The following is a 15,369-nucleotide window of genomic DNA, read 5'->3' on the forward strand; positions in this document are numbered from 1 at the left end:
TCTGGGTGTCATCAGCGTAGAGGTGATAGTTGAAGCCGTGGGAGCTATACTAAGCACTGAGGTAGATACAAGATAATCAGGACCCACATGGGGCTCTCAGTGTAAGTAGGAGAGAGAACAGAATTTCCATCCGGCAGACGAGGGAACTGAGGCACAGAGAAGTAAATGACTTGCCCAAGATCACACAGCAGAATGAATGAATGTCAGTGGCGGAGCTGGGATTAGAACTCAGACTCTCCGACTCGTAAGCCTGTGCTCTTGACACTCGGCCACACTATTTACCAGTGATGATTCTGTTTGATCAGTGAACAAAGCCAGCATTTGGTAAACCCTGACCCTCCTCTTTCTCTAAAACTACTGAGCATCTTCTGTGCACACAGCATGGTACAGGGGGCAACAGGAAAGATACTGGGGTGAAGACAGCACTGGGGCCTTTTTTCCTCCAAAGACAATGTCTCAGAACCATCCCCTGTAGGTCCAAGGCGGGCTGTGAAACTGGATGCAGGTGGAGGACATGAGGGCAGGTAAAGTGTTTGTTTATTGTTGCACTGTACTCTCTCAAGTGCTTAGGACAGGGCTCTGCACACGGGAAGTGCCCAATAAATACGACTGAATGAATGAACAGGGGGCGCGAGCTGGGAAAGGGGGCAGTTGGGGGAGGAAATGTGATGGAGAAGTCAGGGGAGGGGAAGATGAGGACTGGAGAGAAGGAATGAGGGGGGCGAGGGAGGAGGGGAAGACAGGAGGAGAAGTGGAGAAAAAATGGGCAGAGGGGAAGGGATACAGGATGACAAGACTCCTCAAAAATGTTGGTCCCAGAGACCAGAGCTGGCGAAGGAGTGGAGAAGTAACAGACAGCTGCTTGGGGCTGTCAGGATGCTTTCTGCAAACCTCCCCTTCACTTATCTTCCCCCAACTTGGTGATTGCAATGCCGTGCCCTGCCCTCGGCTAATCACCTCTCCTGTTTTCGGGGCGCCAGACACAAGAAAAAAAAGAACCAGTGTATGCTACCCTGGGGCTGCTTCAAGCACAAATGGGAGGCTCTTAACCTCCTGAAAGGTCAAGGGGGACACATTCTCCTCTTTGCTTCTAAGATGAAAGGAGTCCACTCCAGGGTGGTCAATAACAACCAGTGATTTGGTCATTTTCGATCTCTGACGAGGTCAAAGTATAGTGGGTAATGAGTCCGGGCAGGCTTCAACCCTCGATTAACAGGGGAGCTGCTTCTTGCTCTACAGGCAGAAACGGTCAATGGGAGAAAGGCCACACCAGGCCCTCAAAAGCTTCTGATGTGGGAGGAGGCTTTGCGGACCAGGATCCAACATGCAGGGGCCAAAGCTCCTTTCTTTCGCGTTACCCCTTGGCATGTCCAAAGTGCCCCCTCCCTCCTCTGGAACTCTCTCGGCAACCACCATAATCTGGAAAAAATGGCCGAGGTGGAGAGGGACCCCGTAGACTGTGGAGACGGATCATTGTGAGAACAGAGACGCAACAGGAGAGGCGTCAGGGCCAGCGTGGCTCGCCGGCGGTCCCTTGCCATTTGCCATTTCTATTCCCTAGGTAAACAGATGAAGAAAGGCCCCCAAGGTAGATAAATCTTTCAAAGCGCCTGCCATCCTGCCTGACCTCCCACAACTCCTCCACTCCTGGGCTTCGGGGATTAAATCCGGGTGCTTTTCAAAGGCCTGGGGCCGGGGTGAGCGGCACTACGCTACTACATGGAGCCGGGCTGTTCCTGATTAGAAGAGACTATTAGGCAATTGTGTTTTGTGCCAGAGGCCTCGGCCGCCAGGTGAAGGGCAGGGCCTGTCTCGGAAGGAGTTTCCACAGATGCGGGTTCTTTAAAGCAGCAGCATCAGGCTGTCTCTCCGGGGTGAGTGTCGATGAGACGTGGCCCTGCCAGGTCCAGAGGGAAACCATCACCAGGGAGAATCTGCTGAGCAGACTGCTCCCCTGGCTGCCCAGACCAGACCTGACTTGACTGGGGTGGGGGTGACTGCTTGATGAGGGGATGGGGATTCACTCAACACCCCATAAAGACCTTTGGAAGGGGAGCTCTCCTCAGGACTCATTCCAGTGATGCTCTGCTGGAGGAGTGAATAGCTCAGGTCAGGTGTGTGTGTGTGTTGGGGGGAAGGGGGAGTGAGTTGGGAGAGGATGGGGGGTCCCGGGCTTTACTCCAGACTCCCCTCCTACTCTGGAGCCCCAGCCCTGGAGTTTGAAAGCAAGCTAAAGTGCGGTAGCAAAGCCGGCAAAACGCCAGTCTCGGCTCCAGGCGGGCCGATTGGCAGCCCCGTCTCCGAATACTTTCAGAATTGCAGAGAATGGAACACACAGAGGCAATACCAGGAAGAGGGTCTTGCTGAAATGACCGTCGAGATGACTAAGAACAGAAGTCACGTTTCTAAGACTTTACGGCTCCTCCATTTAAAAAAAAAATGAATAGTGTCCAACGCTGTTCTATGCGCTTGTGTAGGGACAAGTTAATTACGCCAGTCACAGTCCCTGCCCTACATGGGTGCACGGTCTAAGTAGGAGGGAGAACAGGTATTTAATACCCATTTTACAGTTGAGGAAACTGAGACAGGGAAGTTACAAGACTGACCCAAGGTCACACAGCAAACTGTTGGCAGAACCTGGATTAGGGCCCACATTCTCGGACTCTTAGGCAAATGCTCTTTTCGCTAGGACACGCTGTTTGTTACATTTAAGCTACTTGTGGGCAGGGAGTATGATGCCATTTCTTGGTATCACACTTCCCAAGAACTTACTACAGTTCGTTGCACTCAATAAATACTACTATCGGTCCAAAGGGAATTTTCTTTCTCTAAGTCCTGTGAGCATCCCTGATTAATGCTTGCAAGTCTAACCTCACTTAAGATAAGGCTCTAAAAACGACGATACTGACTTTGGACTATTGTTCAGACTTCAGTGTGGTCATTTTTATGATACGCAATTTCTTTGGAGGACAAAGCACAGTTACTTTAACGAGGAAATGTGAACACTCTGCCTTAATTACGGTCTCCGCCATCCCCGGGGACATTTAAGTGGCAGACTAGTAGGTTGTCTGTAGACTCACAGCAGCCTGCAAGGAAATTAGATCGATTCCTAGAAGCGAACGGCTAATGAGCCCAAGGCTGGAACCGTCCCCGGCGGTTTTTGTTTTTCCACCTTACGGTCGCTGGCCCCATGCATCTTGGCAATGGCAGCTGCTGCATCCGACTGGGAAGCAGGGAGCCGTTCCAAGAGTTGTCCGAAAACGCCGGAGGACAGTTCCAAACGGATGAAGCAGCTGTGGAGGAGGGGGCTGAGGAGCCCATCTTGTAAACCCAGGGCCCTAATGAAGCATTTCCTTGCTCGCGGGGCCTGCTCGATCTGCGGTCTGCTTCGTGCAGTGATGAGGACAATGTTACCACCCCAGAAAATGTGGATAATAACAATAATTATCCTAAGCGCTGCGGTAAATACAAGTGGGCCCTGTCCCACTTGGAGCTCACACTCTCATCCCCATTTTACAGATGAGGTAACTGAGTTCCAGAGAGGCTGAGTGGCAGAACTGGAACTAGAACCCAAGTCTCTTGACTCCAGTTGGCTATTCTTTCCATTAAGTTACGCGTCCTCCCTTTCTGCCTGAACGCCCCGGGTCATTAAGGCCAAAGTGTGCTTTGGGGACCTGAGCTGCCCAGTAATTTGTGAGTGTATACCCAACCACTGCGGCAGCCCACTGGTTTGAACAGTTATGAGTAGCAAGGCAGTGTGGCCCAGTGGAAAGAGCAAAGGTTTGCCAGTCAGGAGACTGGATTCTAACCCCAGATGTGCCACTTGCCTGGCTGTATGACTTTGGGCAGATCATTTAACTGCTTTGGATTCAGTTTCCTCGTCTGTAAAATGGGAATTAAACAACTGCTCTCCCCGACTCTTTGACCGTGAGACAGGGACTGATTATCTGATTATCCTTTACCTGCCCCAGCACCGAGGACAATGCTTGGCACATATCTATCAATCGAGCCATGGTATTGATTGAACACTTACTATGATAGGAGCCACTGTACTAAGCACCTGTGAAAGAACAACGTGGACCTGGATTCTAATTCTGGCTGTTGGGTGACCTTGGGCAAGTTGCTCAACTTCTCTGTGCCTCAGTTACCTTCTCTGTGAAATGCTATGGACGGTGTCCAAACTGATTAGTTTGTATCTACCCCAGTGCTTAGTAATAGTAATAATCATTATGGTATTTGTTAAGTGTTTACTATGTGCCAAGCACTGTGTCTGCCACATAGTAAGCACTCGACAAATACCATTAAAAAACAAAAACAAAAAAACAGAGTTGGTAGACATGCTCCTAACTAGAAGGAGCTTACAGCTTACAGAGGGAAACAGACATGAAAATAAACTACAGATAGGACACAGAGTAATTTATAAATGTCACTGGTATGACAAAACTGATGCTGAAGAGATGAAATGAGAAGATAGGGCATGTCAAATCTGAACATGTGTTAAGACGGAGTCCATTTCCTCAAGTTCCTCTTAAGTTCATTCTTTAACATCAAGGAACAAAACCTCCTTACCATCCTTCGTCATCCTCCACTTCGGCGTCCGACACTTCGCACTCCGGCGTGTCCGCGATGGCTTGGGTGAGTTTCGATCTGAATTGGTTCAGCATGGCCAAGGTCTGAAACCACAGAAATCAAGACTGGGTTCGTTTTCGGGCAAAGTGACACACAAGTTGGCACAAAGCTGGCACTGTTGATGTCGACAGGGAAAGAGAACATGCAGAAGATCTTTCAATTGGGTCTTCCCGCACCTGCCGGGCTCACCAGGGACCCCCAAAATGTTCTCGGCAAAACAGTTAAGGCTTCCTCCTGAGGTTCCTGGCTCAGCCGGTCTGTTAGGGTATGATGCACTGCTGCACCTGTGGCCACCAACCCCTACCCAAGTTGTCTTATGAAAATGAGAATGTGAAATAATGTAGGACACCTACTTGGTTACAGTGAGAGACCCAGACGGGTCTGGATTGAAAGGTGCATTTGCAGGAGACTCCATCCTCTAGATTTAAGCTTGAGGGCGGGGAACATATCTACCAACTCTGTTATATTGTAATAATGATGGTATTTGTACTCTCTCCAGCGCTTAGCACAGTGTTCTTCACACAGTAAGAGCTCAATAAATACCACTGATGATGATGATCTCTTTGACTCTGAGCTCTGAGGGAGAAAAGGACCGTGTCTAATCTTTTTTACCTACTGCAATGCTTAGCCTGGTGCAGGGCCCAGCATAAGGGCTTAATAAATAATAATAATAATCAATCAATCGTATTTATTGAGCGCTTACTGTGTGCAGAGCACTGTACTAAGCGCTTGGGAAGTACAAGTTGGCAACATATAGAGACAGTCCCTACCCAATAATGGCATTTGTTAAGTGCTTACTACGTGCAAAGCACGGTTCTGAGCACTGGGGAAGATACAAGGTGATTAGGTTGTCCCACCTGGGGCTCCCAGTCTTAATCCCCATTTTACAGATGAGGGAACTGAGGCACAGAGAAGTGACTTGTCCAAAGTCACACAGCTGACAATTGGCGGAGCCGGGATTTGAACCCATCACCTCTGACTCCCAAGCCCGGGCTCTTTCCATTGAGCCACTCTGGTTCTCTAAATCCCATAAATCCCATCTTGGTTAGCCTTACTATTGCAGTTCCTGAGGGAGACTCCATCCGCTGAGGTGGATCGGATCACCGGAAAGCATAGCCCTTGGGAGGCAGCAAGGTTTCCAAGCAGGGATCTTTTAGGGAAGGGGCCGCGGTGACCAGAAAACACCTCCTCGGTCCTGGGGAGTCTCTCCTACAGAGCCAGTTTTGGCTATTACTGGCACACCCAGGCAGAAAGGGACCTCGGCCAAAGAGCAGCCCGGACGGTGGAAGACGGGAAGGCTGCCTGGTGCCCATGAGGGAACCAGATAATAATAATAATAGTACTGATAATAATACTGATAATAATATTTGTTAAGTGCTTACTATATACCACTGTACTAAGCACCGGGGTAGAAACAAGATATCAGGTCCCACATAGGGGATCACAGTTTAAATGGAAGGCAAGACAGGTATTGATTATTTATTTTACTTGTACGTATCTATTCTATTTATTTTATTTTGTTAGTATGTTTGGTTTTGTTCTCTGTCTCCCCCTTTTAGACTTTGAGCCCACTGTTGGGTAGGGACTGTCTCTATATGTTGCCAACTTGGACTTCCCAAGCGCTTAATACAGTGCTCTGCACACGGTAAGCGCTCAATAAATACGATTGATGATGATGATGATGATTCCCCATTGTGCAGAGAGGGAAATGAAGTCCAGGGCAGTGAAGTGACTTGCCCACGGTCACACAGTAGAAAAGCGGTGGAGCTGGGATTAGAATCCAGCTCCTCTGACCCCCAGGGGCACGGCCTTTCCACTAGGCCATGTTGCTTCCCGTACATCCTGCTGTACAGATGTACAGATGTACAGCAGAGTACAGTGCTCTGCACATAGTAAGCGCTCAATAAATACGATTGATTGATTGATTGATTGCTGTTCACTGCCTGGTCCCACAGCCAGGCCTCCCCATCTGGCCGCCGACCCAGGGATCCCGTGAGGCCGTCGGAAGCCGCTCTGAAGGAACGGAAGAGCCCTGTCAATGAGGCTTTCTTCGTCAATCGATCAATCATACTTATTGAGCGCTAACTGGGTGCAGAGCACTGTGCTGAGCGTGTGGGTGTCCCTGAGCCTGCAATGTAAGCAACATTGCAGGGGCTCAACTGCACATCTCAGGCCTACGGGATCAAGCCAATCATGATGCATTCTCCGGGAAACGGAGACCCACAGCTAACCAGGCCCAATGTACCGCTTCGTTACCATATACCGCATCCGATGTGGGAGCTGCCTCTAATTACAATTTCCTTTATTTGGTCCCTCTTTGATCATCTCACAGCTAAGCATTTATATAAGCCTTTTCCCGAACCCGGCAATTAGTGCCGTTGGTTGTGCAGTTCCTGATTGGATTAATTGGCACAATTGAAGTCCTGTTTCTTAAATGGACTGTTCCTTCGGTCCACTCTGGTCTAATTGCAATGAACGGTGGGTGGCGGGGGGAGGTACCCCAGAGGCGGACGCTGCTTCACAACGGCTGGAGAGCGGCCCCCGCAGAGAGGAAAGATGATTCGGAGAGCCTCGGGACACCTCGAGGAATGGGCCTTGGATTTCAATTTATCCGTGGGGAAGCAACGGAGGTGGAATTGAGACAGGAGACCTAGGTTCTAGTCGCTTCACCTCTCTGTCCTTCAGTTTCCTCATCTGGAAAATGGAGATGAGCGTGGTATAATGGATAGAGCCCAGGCCTGGGAATCAGCAGGTTCTAATCCTGACTCCACCACTTGTCTACTGTGTGACTTTGGGCAAGTCCCTTAACTTTTCCGTGCCTCAGTTACCTCATCTGTAAAATGGGGACTGAATCTGTGAGCCCCACATGGGACAAAGGACTGCGTCCAAACCAATTTTCTTGCCACCCGATGTTTAGTACAGTGCCCGGCACATAGTAAGTGCTTAACAAATACTACAATTAACCAATCAATTGTATTTATTGAGCACTTACTGTGTGCAGAGCACTGTACTAAGCATTTGGGAGAGTACAAAATGTCAGAATTAGCGGACGTATTTCCTTCCCATAACGAGCCTCCCTTCTCCTCAGTTTTTGAGCTTCATGAGGGATAAGGACTGGGTCTGATCTGATTATCTGGAACCTACCCCACTGCTTAGCGCCCTGCCTTCCCCATACCAAGGGATGACAGTGGGCTTACAGTCTAGAGTATAACGTGTGAGAAACTTACAGGTGACCGGTCCGATCCTGAAAACCTGACGGTTCAAGTGGCTGACACCGACCACTGAGGCTACCGAGGATCCGCCTGCCTGGTGGTGGTGCAAGCCATGAGTCCTTCCAAGCCATGGAAACCATCCAACCCAGCGCTTAGTACAGAGTAAGTGTTTAATAAATACCACTGATGACCGACTGATTTTTTTCTACGGCTATATCCTCCCCACCAGCCAGCCAGGATTAGTCCCCATGGGCCCAGCTCCGCAAGTCTGAATTGGACAGTCTTACTTGGCAGTGGTGGGGAGATGGGGTAGGGGCCTGGGGAGTTTCATTAATTATTCTTCCAAAAATGTAAGAGTAATATTAATATCAATAATAATGATGATGATAACTGTGGTACTTGTTAAGTGCTTACTATGTGCCAAACACCAAGCTGGGGTAGAAAAGCAGGTCAGACACACTCCCTGTCCCATGTGGGGCTCACAGTCTAGAGGGGGAGGGAGAACAGGTATTTAATACCTATTGTAATAATAATAATGATGATGATGGCATTTGTTAAGCACTTACTATGTACGAAGCACTGTTCTAAGCGCTGGGGAGGATACAAGTTTATCAGGTTGTCCCAGGTGGGGCTCATAGTCTTTATCCCTATTTTACAGATGAGGGAACTGGGGCCCAGAGAAGTTGAGTGGCTTGCCCAAAGTCACACAACCGACAAGTGGCGGAGCCGGGATTAGAACCCATGACCTCTGACTCTGGAGCCCATGCTCTTTCCACTGAGCCACGCTGCTTCTCAGGGAAGGAAACTGAAGCGCAGAGAAGTGAAGTGACTAGCCCGAGGTGACAGGGCAGGCAAGCGGTGGAGCCTGGATTAGAGCCCCGATCCCCCGACCTCCAGGCTCCCGCTCCTTCCAGGAGGCCACGCTGCTCCTTGTGAAAACACAAGTCGTCCAATCGATCCATCAATCCAGCCCCAACAGATTGCTTTTGTATTTCTTCTTTCTCTGGTCTAAATCATCACCTCTCCTCCGCCTGGCCCGGGGCCAGCCTTCTGGCTCTGCCTACCACAGCTCACCTGTGGCCCAGACGAGGTCCGAGTCCGCCTTCCGCCACACGTGAAAACGATTTTCAGCCACGTCTGGCGGGGCGGCACGCTCCCCGTCCGCTCCAAGATTCCTTCCCCTCGCTCCGCGGCCCGACCAGACAAAGGTGATCCGTCCGTCCGGGTTTGACAATCTGTGGTTTGGCCCGGCTGCCCCGTCGAGTGCCAGAATTGATGGGGAGAGGAGGGGGCCGGGGGGGAGACGGAGGAGGAGGGAGTCTGATGGGATGGGGGGAGCGTCTGGACCGGAGCGTGCAGACCTCCTGCCTGCTGCCGTTTGCCGCCTCGCACGGGCGGGACTCTGGGGTCTGGTCCGTCGCGAGAGCTTCCAAGCTCATCCCCGCCCCTTGGAAACGAATCCCTTTGGTTGGAAAAGAGGCCTCAGCAGTTGCCTGGGGGGAGACCAGCGGGATGCAGGGCAACCCCGATGAGGCGCTGCCATCGGATGATTAGAATAATAACGGCATCTGTTAAGCGCTTCCGACGTGTGGATACAAGCTAATCGGGTTGGACACGGTCCTTGTCCCACGAGGGGCTCACGGTGAGCCCAGAGAATCCCCATTTTCCAGATGAGGGGACTGAGGCCCAGAGAAGTGAAGTGACTCGCCCAAGGTCACACGGCAGACGAGTGGCGGAGCCGGGATTAGAACCCAGGTCCTTCAGACGCCCAGGCCCAAGCTCTATCCACTCCCCCTTCTAGACTGTGAGCCCACTGTTGGGTAGGGGCCATCTCTATATGTTGCCAACTTGTACTTCCCAAGCGCTTAGTACAGTGCTCTGCGCACAGTAAGCGCTCAATAAATACGATTGATTGATTGTTGGGTAGGGACCATCTCTATATGTTGCCAACTTGCACTTCCCAAGCGCTTAGTACAGTGCTCTGCACACCGCAAGCGCTCAATAAATACGATTGAATGAATGAATGAGTGAATGAATACATTGCTTACCTGTTCCTCCCGGGAAGACCCTTTCTTTGGCTGCTGCTTCCTGAGCGTTTCATACTTCTTCTTTTCCCGCCGGTACTCTGCCACCGCACTCTCTGGGGCCTCTGCTTCCTCTGAAGGAAAATGGCAAACTTTCAGAGCCAGGCAGGGAAGCGGGTTTTGTGTGTCTACAGGATCACCACTTCCCGGGGGGATCCAAGGCAAGACCCCCATCCATACCTGGAGAGGGGGTCCGGATGGGAGCTCACGGTGCAACAATCCAGGAACCTTTCCTTGATTGACACCTGTGATTCTCCATCTCCTTTTCTCCCCACCCCCGGAGACTCCCAACCACACTCCCCGCCAGAAACCCAGACATCCTGGCTCGCCGACACGCTCTCCCGATGATTGGTTTCACCTGCACCATCTACTATCCACTGAAAATTCGCTGTGATTTCCGTGAAATGCCAGAGTTCAGATTAGGATTCATTTCTAATGGCCTGAATCAAAACTTTTTTTACTGCTCCAGGAAAAATCTTCCCTCCTTGCTGCAGTCAATTTCTCCAAAGCCAGTTTTAGGTTCAGAATGGAAAATAAAGAAAAATGTTTAATACTGAACTCCAAATCAGCTCCATTCAATCGTATTTATTGAGCGCTTACTGTGTGCAGAGCACTGTACTAAGCCCTTGGGAAGTACAAGTTGGCAACATAAGTACAAGTTGGCAACATAGCAGCGTGGCTCAGTGGAAAGAGTCCGGGCTTTGGAGTCAGAGGTCGTGGGTCCGAATCCCGGCTCCGCCACGTGCTTGTTGTGTGACCTTGGGCAAGTCACTTCACTTCTCTGGGCCTCAGTTCCGTCATCTGTAAAATGGGGATGAAGACTGTGAGCCCCATGTGAGACAACCTGATTACCTTGTATCTACCCCAGTGCATAGAACAGTGCTTGGCACATAGTAAGCGCTTAACAAATACCAACATTATTATTATTATTATTATAGCTCCAAGAAGACAACCCGACAAAAGTCACTTGGACAAAAAAGGGACATATTTAGGATGTGACGCAATAATTCAACATGATAACGTGGCAGCATCTGAGATGAGAAACGCTCATAAGTGAGTTAGAAATTTTTTTTTGGAACGAGGGTCCCTGGATCCAGATCCAAAATAGTTTCTAGAGATGCACAGAAGTAGTAATTTTATTCTGATGACTTGACACCTGTCCACGCATTTTGTTTTGTTGTCTGTCTCCCCCTTCTAGACTGTGAGCCCGTTGTTGGGTAGGGACTGTCTCTATATGTTGCCGACTTGTACTTCCCAAGCGCTTAGTCCAGTGCTCTGCACACAGTAAGTGCTCAATAAATATGATTGAATGAATGAATGAATGGTAATAGCAGTTAAAGCCCTAGCAGCAGTAGTAGTAGTAGCATTTATTGAGCACCCAAAGGCTGCAATGCTTACTTTTGTGGAGTACTTGGGAGGGTACAATACAGCTGGTAGACAGGATCTCTTCCCTCAAGGAGCATATAGCCATAAAAATATTTATAGAAGGAGTCATTTGAACGGAAGAACTACACTATTACTAGCGGCAGGCAAGTAGTTCACCAAGAGCCAGAAATTTGGTGAGAATGGATAGCGGGTGGTTCATTCTTAGAGATTTAAGGGCGCACGCCCTGATGCTGAAATGCAACGTGGTCTCCACCTCTCGCCCCTCCCACTGTTCATTCAATCGTATTTATTGAGCGCTTACTGTGTGCACAGCACTGTACTAAGCGCTTGGGAAGTCCAAGTTGGCAACATATAGAGACGGTCCCTACCCAACAACAGGCTCACAGTCTGTTGGGTAGGGACTGTCTCTATATGTTGCCAACTTGTACTTCCCAAGCGCTTAGTACAGTGCTCTGCACATAGTAAGCGCTCAATAAATATGATAAATAAATAAAAAATAAAATAGAAGGCTCACTGTTGGCACAGGATTTCCAGCCCAAGGTTTGGAGTGAACCTTCCTGCTAAACTGATCCTTGCCCGTTACTTTATGCATTCGACCAACGGCATTTCCTAGTATCTACTAAGTGCAATGCACCACGCTACGTGCCTGAAAAAGTTCAAAAGGGACATCTTCCCTGCCCTTGAGGAGCTTGCAGTCTTATTGGGGGGAGATGAGACAAAAATTATTTATAGAGAGCGGAAGTGGAAAAAAGGCTTCCTCTAGACTGTAAGTTTGCTGAGGGCAGGATACATGCCTTCCAACTCTGTTGCTTCGTGCTTTCCCAAGCTCTGCACATATTAAGTCAGTCAATCGATTTATGGAGCCCTCACTGTGTGCAGAACACTGTACTAAGCTCTTGGGAGAGTACACTATGACAATATAACAGACACACTCCCCACCCACCAACACGCTTACATTCTAGAGGGGAGACACACATTAATATAAATGAATAAATTACAGATGGGTACAAAAATGCTGTGGGGCTGGGAGGGGGGATAAATAAAGGGAGCAAGTCAGGGTGACACAGAAGGGAGTGGGAGAAGAGGAAAGGAGGGCTTAGTCAGGGAAGGCCTCTTGGAGGAGATGGGCCTTCAAAAAGGCTTTGAGGGTGGGGAGAGTCATCATCTGTCAGATATGAGGAGGGAGGGTGTTCCAAGCCAGAGGCAGGACGAGGGCAAGAAGTTGGCGGTGAGATAGATCATCATCAATCGTATTTATTGAGCGCTTACTGTGTGCAGAGCACTGTACTAAGCGCTTGGGAAGTACAAGTTGGCAACATATAGAGACAGTCCCTACCCAACAGTGGGCTCACAGTCCAAAAGATGAGATGGAGGTAATAGTAATGATGGCATTTATTAAGCGCTTACTATGTGCAAAGCACCGTTCTAAGCACTGGGGAGATTACAAGGTGATCAGGTTGTCCCCCAGGGGGCTCACAGTCTTCATCCCCATTTTACAGATGAGGTAACTGAGGCCCAGAGAAGTGAAGCGACTTGCCCAAAGTCACCCAGCTGACAATTGGCGGAGCCGGGATTTGAACCCACGACCTCTGACTCCAAAGCCCAGGCTCTTTCCAATGAGCCGCGCTGCTTCTCATAGACGAAGACGTCTAATAGACGGCATTGACGTCTCCCCGGAACAGAGGCATCCAGAACCCTCTCCCCGAGGCCACCGCTCGATAAATACTACTGATGGTAACAGGGACTCCACACGAGGCTGCTCAAGAAAGTTGACAAGGATAAGAACAGGGCTTTGCACATCGTAAGCGCTTAACAAATACCATTATTATTATTATTTCCAATTTCCTCCACTGAAAGCTATTTCCCTCAGCTCCGGCCTTCCTTGGCACCTTACCTTTCCTCAGGATTCTCCTCAATGACCACGAGATGACACAATGGCATCCTGTGGAGAGCTGTTCTCCCCATCCCAAAACCAGAGCCCTTTACCGGTTGTAGTTGGGGAGGAACCCCCGACCCACCTCCCATATCTCCAGAGCCATCGCGGTCCCCCCTCAGCGCCCCATTCTGCCCACGCCGCTTCCAGTTGCCACAACACCCATCCCCTCTGCTGTTCAATTGTATTTATTGAGCACTTACTGTGTGCAGAGCACTGTACTAAGCGCTTGGGAAGTCCAAGTTGGCAACATATAGAGACGGTCCCTACCCAACAGCGGGCTCACAGTCTGCTGCCTCCCGCTTTGCTCTGCGGACACCCGCTCTGATGGGACATCCTGACACGGTCGCTTACTGCGGGAAACCGGCCGGGAAAGGTGGGGGGAGAGGAGGGACCCAAGAAGGAAGGGGAAGGAAGATGGAGGAGAAGATAGAGAGAAGAGGAAGGAAAAAGAGCAAAGAGGGACTGGCACCTCTACCATCTTTCTTAGACTGTGAGCCCACTGTTGGGTACGGACTGTCTCTATATGTTGCCAACTTGGACTTCCCAAGCGCTTAGTACAGTGCTCTGCACACAGTAAGCGCTCAATAAATACGATTGATGATGATGATGATGACATCTTGACACGGTCGCTTACTGCGGGAAACCGGCCGGGAAAGGTGGGGGGAGAGGAGGGACCCAAGAAGGAAGGGGAAGGAAGATGGAGGAGAAGATAGAGAGAAGAGGAAGGAAAAAGAGCAAAGAGGGACTGGCACCTCTACCATCTTTCTTAGACTGTGAGCCCACTGTTGGGTACGGACTGTCTCTATATGTTGCCAACTTGGACTTCCCAAGCGCTTAGTACAGTGCTCTGCACACAGTAAGCGCTCAATAAATACGATTGATGATGATGATGATGACATCTTGACACGGTCGCTTACTGCGGGAAACCGGCCGGGAAAGGTGGGGGGAGAGGAGGGACCCAAGAAGGAAGGGGAAGGAAGATGGAGGAGAAGGTAGAAGAGGAAGGAAAAGGAGCAAAGAGGGACAGGCACCTCTACCATCTTTCATAGACTGTGAGCCCACTGTTGGGTAGGGACTGTCTCCATATGTTGCCAACTTGGACTTCCCAAGCGCTTCGTACAGTGCTCTGCACACAGTAAGCGCTCAATAAATACGATTGATTGATTGATTGATTCTTACCCTCGCCTCACCCCGGCTGCCTCAGGGATCCACTGGGCTGGGGCTGGAGGGCAGTGATTCAGAGCCGCTGCAACGCGGGCACCTACGGTGCACAAAAAGTGCTGCCACTTTCCAGCTTTCCAGTGTGTCATCGAATTTTTCCAGAGCCAGGGCAGCCACAGCTATGGTCAAATCTGTCTGAAAAACGACCCAGCGAAGCAATGCTTGGGCAGCCCGAGTGAGTACATTTTCCCTCCCTCTTCTCCTCTGTCCCCCTGACTTTCCCTCTTCTTTTCTTCTCTTTTTCCAGGCTTTCCCTCCCTGCTCCTCAACCTCTCAAAATTCCATCTCCACGACACTCCGCCCCCAATGAACACGTTTCCTTCTTGAAGCAAATGCCAACCAAAAAGATCCAAAATTCTATCTACCCTTCTCCCCTCCAAAGACTGATCGAAAATTGTAGCTTGTGGCTGGAATTTTCACTGCAACGAAATTGAACCAATTACCGTAAAAAGGTGATCGTCCTATCGTAGGTTAGCCGAGAGCCCAAAGCTAGTTTGGAGTCCAAAAAAAAAGTTTGGGAAATTGGAAGAGATTGGATGCGTGCCTGCGCAAGATAGCCAAGCTCAATTATTTTTAATTATCCGAACTTTCATTATCTGAATTAGCCCCAATCCCAATTAGTCAAGAGGATTGGGGCTTTACTGTAAAACCATTCCACCACCTGGGTGGTCCCCGGCCCCCTCAGCGGGGAAGCACCTTTTTAGTGCTAACGATCGGACAATGTTTGAGCATTGTCCAATTCAACCTGATTAGAAATAGGGCAAGCAAAATGACCGCAGGAGAAAGGCTGGTATCTGAACCAACTGGGATGGAGGCTAGTTCTAAAAACCAAAACTTTCATCAGACCTGAGATGCCGTCCTTACCAGGGAACCCGCCTTACCTCCTTCCCCTCCCCACAGC

General features: G+C 49.9%; 1 protein-coding gene across 1 annotated transcript in view; it reads right to left on the reverse strand.

Moving 5' to 3' along the window:
• The window catches only part of CWC27 (CWC27 spliceosome associated cyclophilin), a 254,507-nt gene that overhangs the window by 11,047 nt on the left and 228,091 nt on the right, over positions 1 to 15,369 (reverse strand). The window contains exons 12-13 of the mRNA XM_038765725.1: positions 9,890 to 9,999; positions 4,570 to 4,673 (exon numbers count right to left, since the gene is read on the reverse strand). Of these exons, the coding sequence (XP_038621653.1) occupies positions 4,570 to 4,673; positions 9,890 to 9,999 (214 nt within the window). The remainder of the gene's footprint in view (positions 1 to 4,569; positions 4,674 to 9,889; positions 10,000 to 15,369) is intronic.

Source organism: Tachyglossus aculeatus, chromosome 23, assembly GCF_015852505.1.
Source record: "Tachyglossus aculeatus isolate mTacAcu1 chromosome 23, mTacAcu1.pri, whole genome shotgun sequence".
Classification (NCBI taxonomy): domain Eukaryota; kingdom Metazoa; phylum Chordata; class Mammalia; order Monotremata; family Tachyglossidae; genus Tachyglossus; species Tachyglossus aculeatus.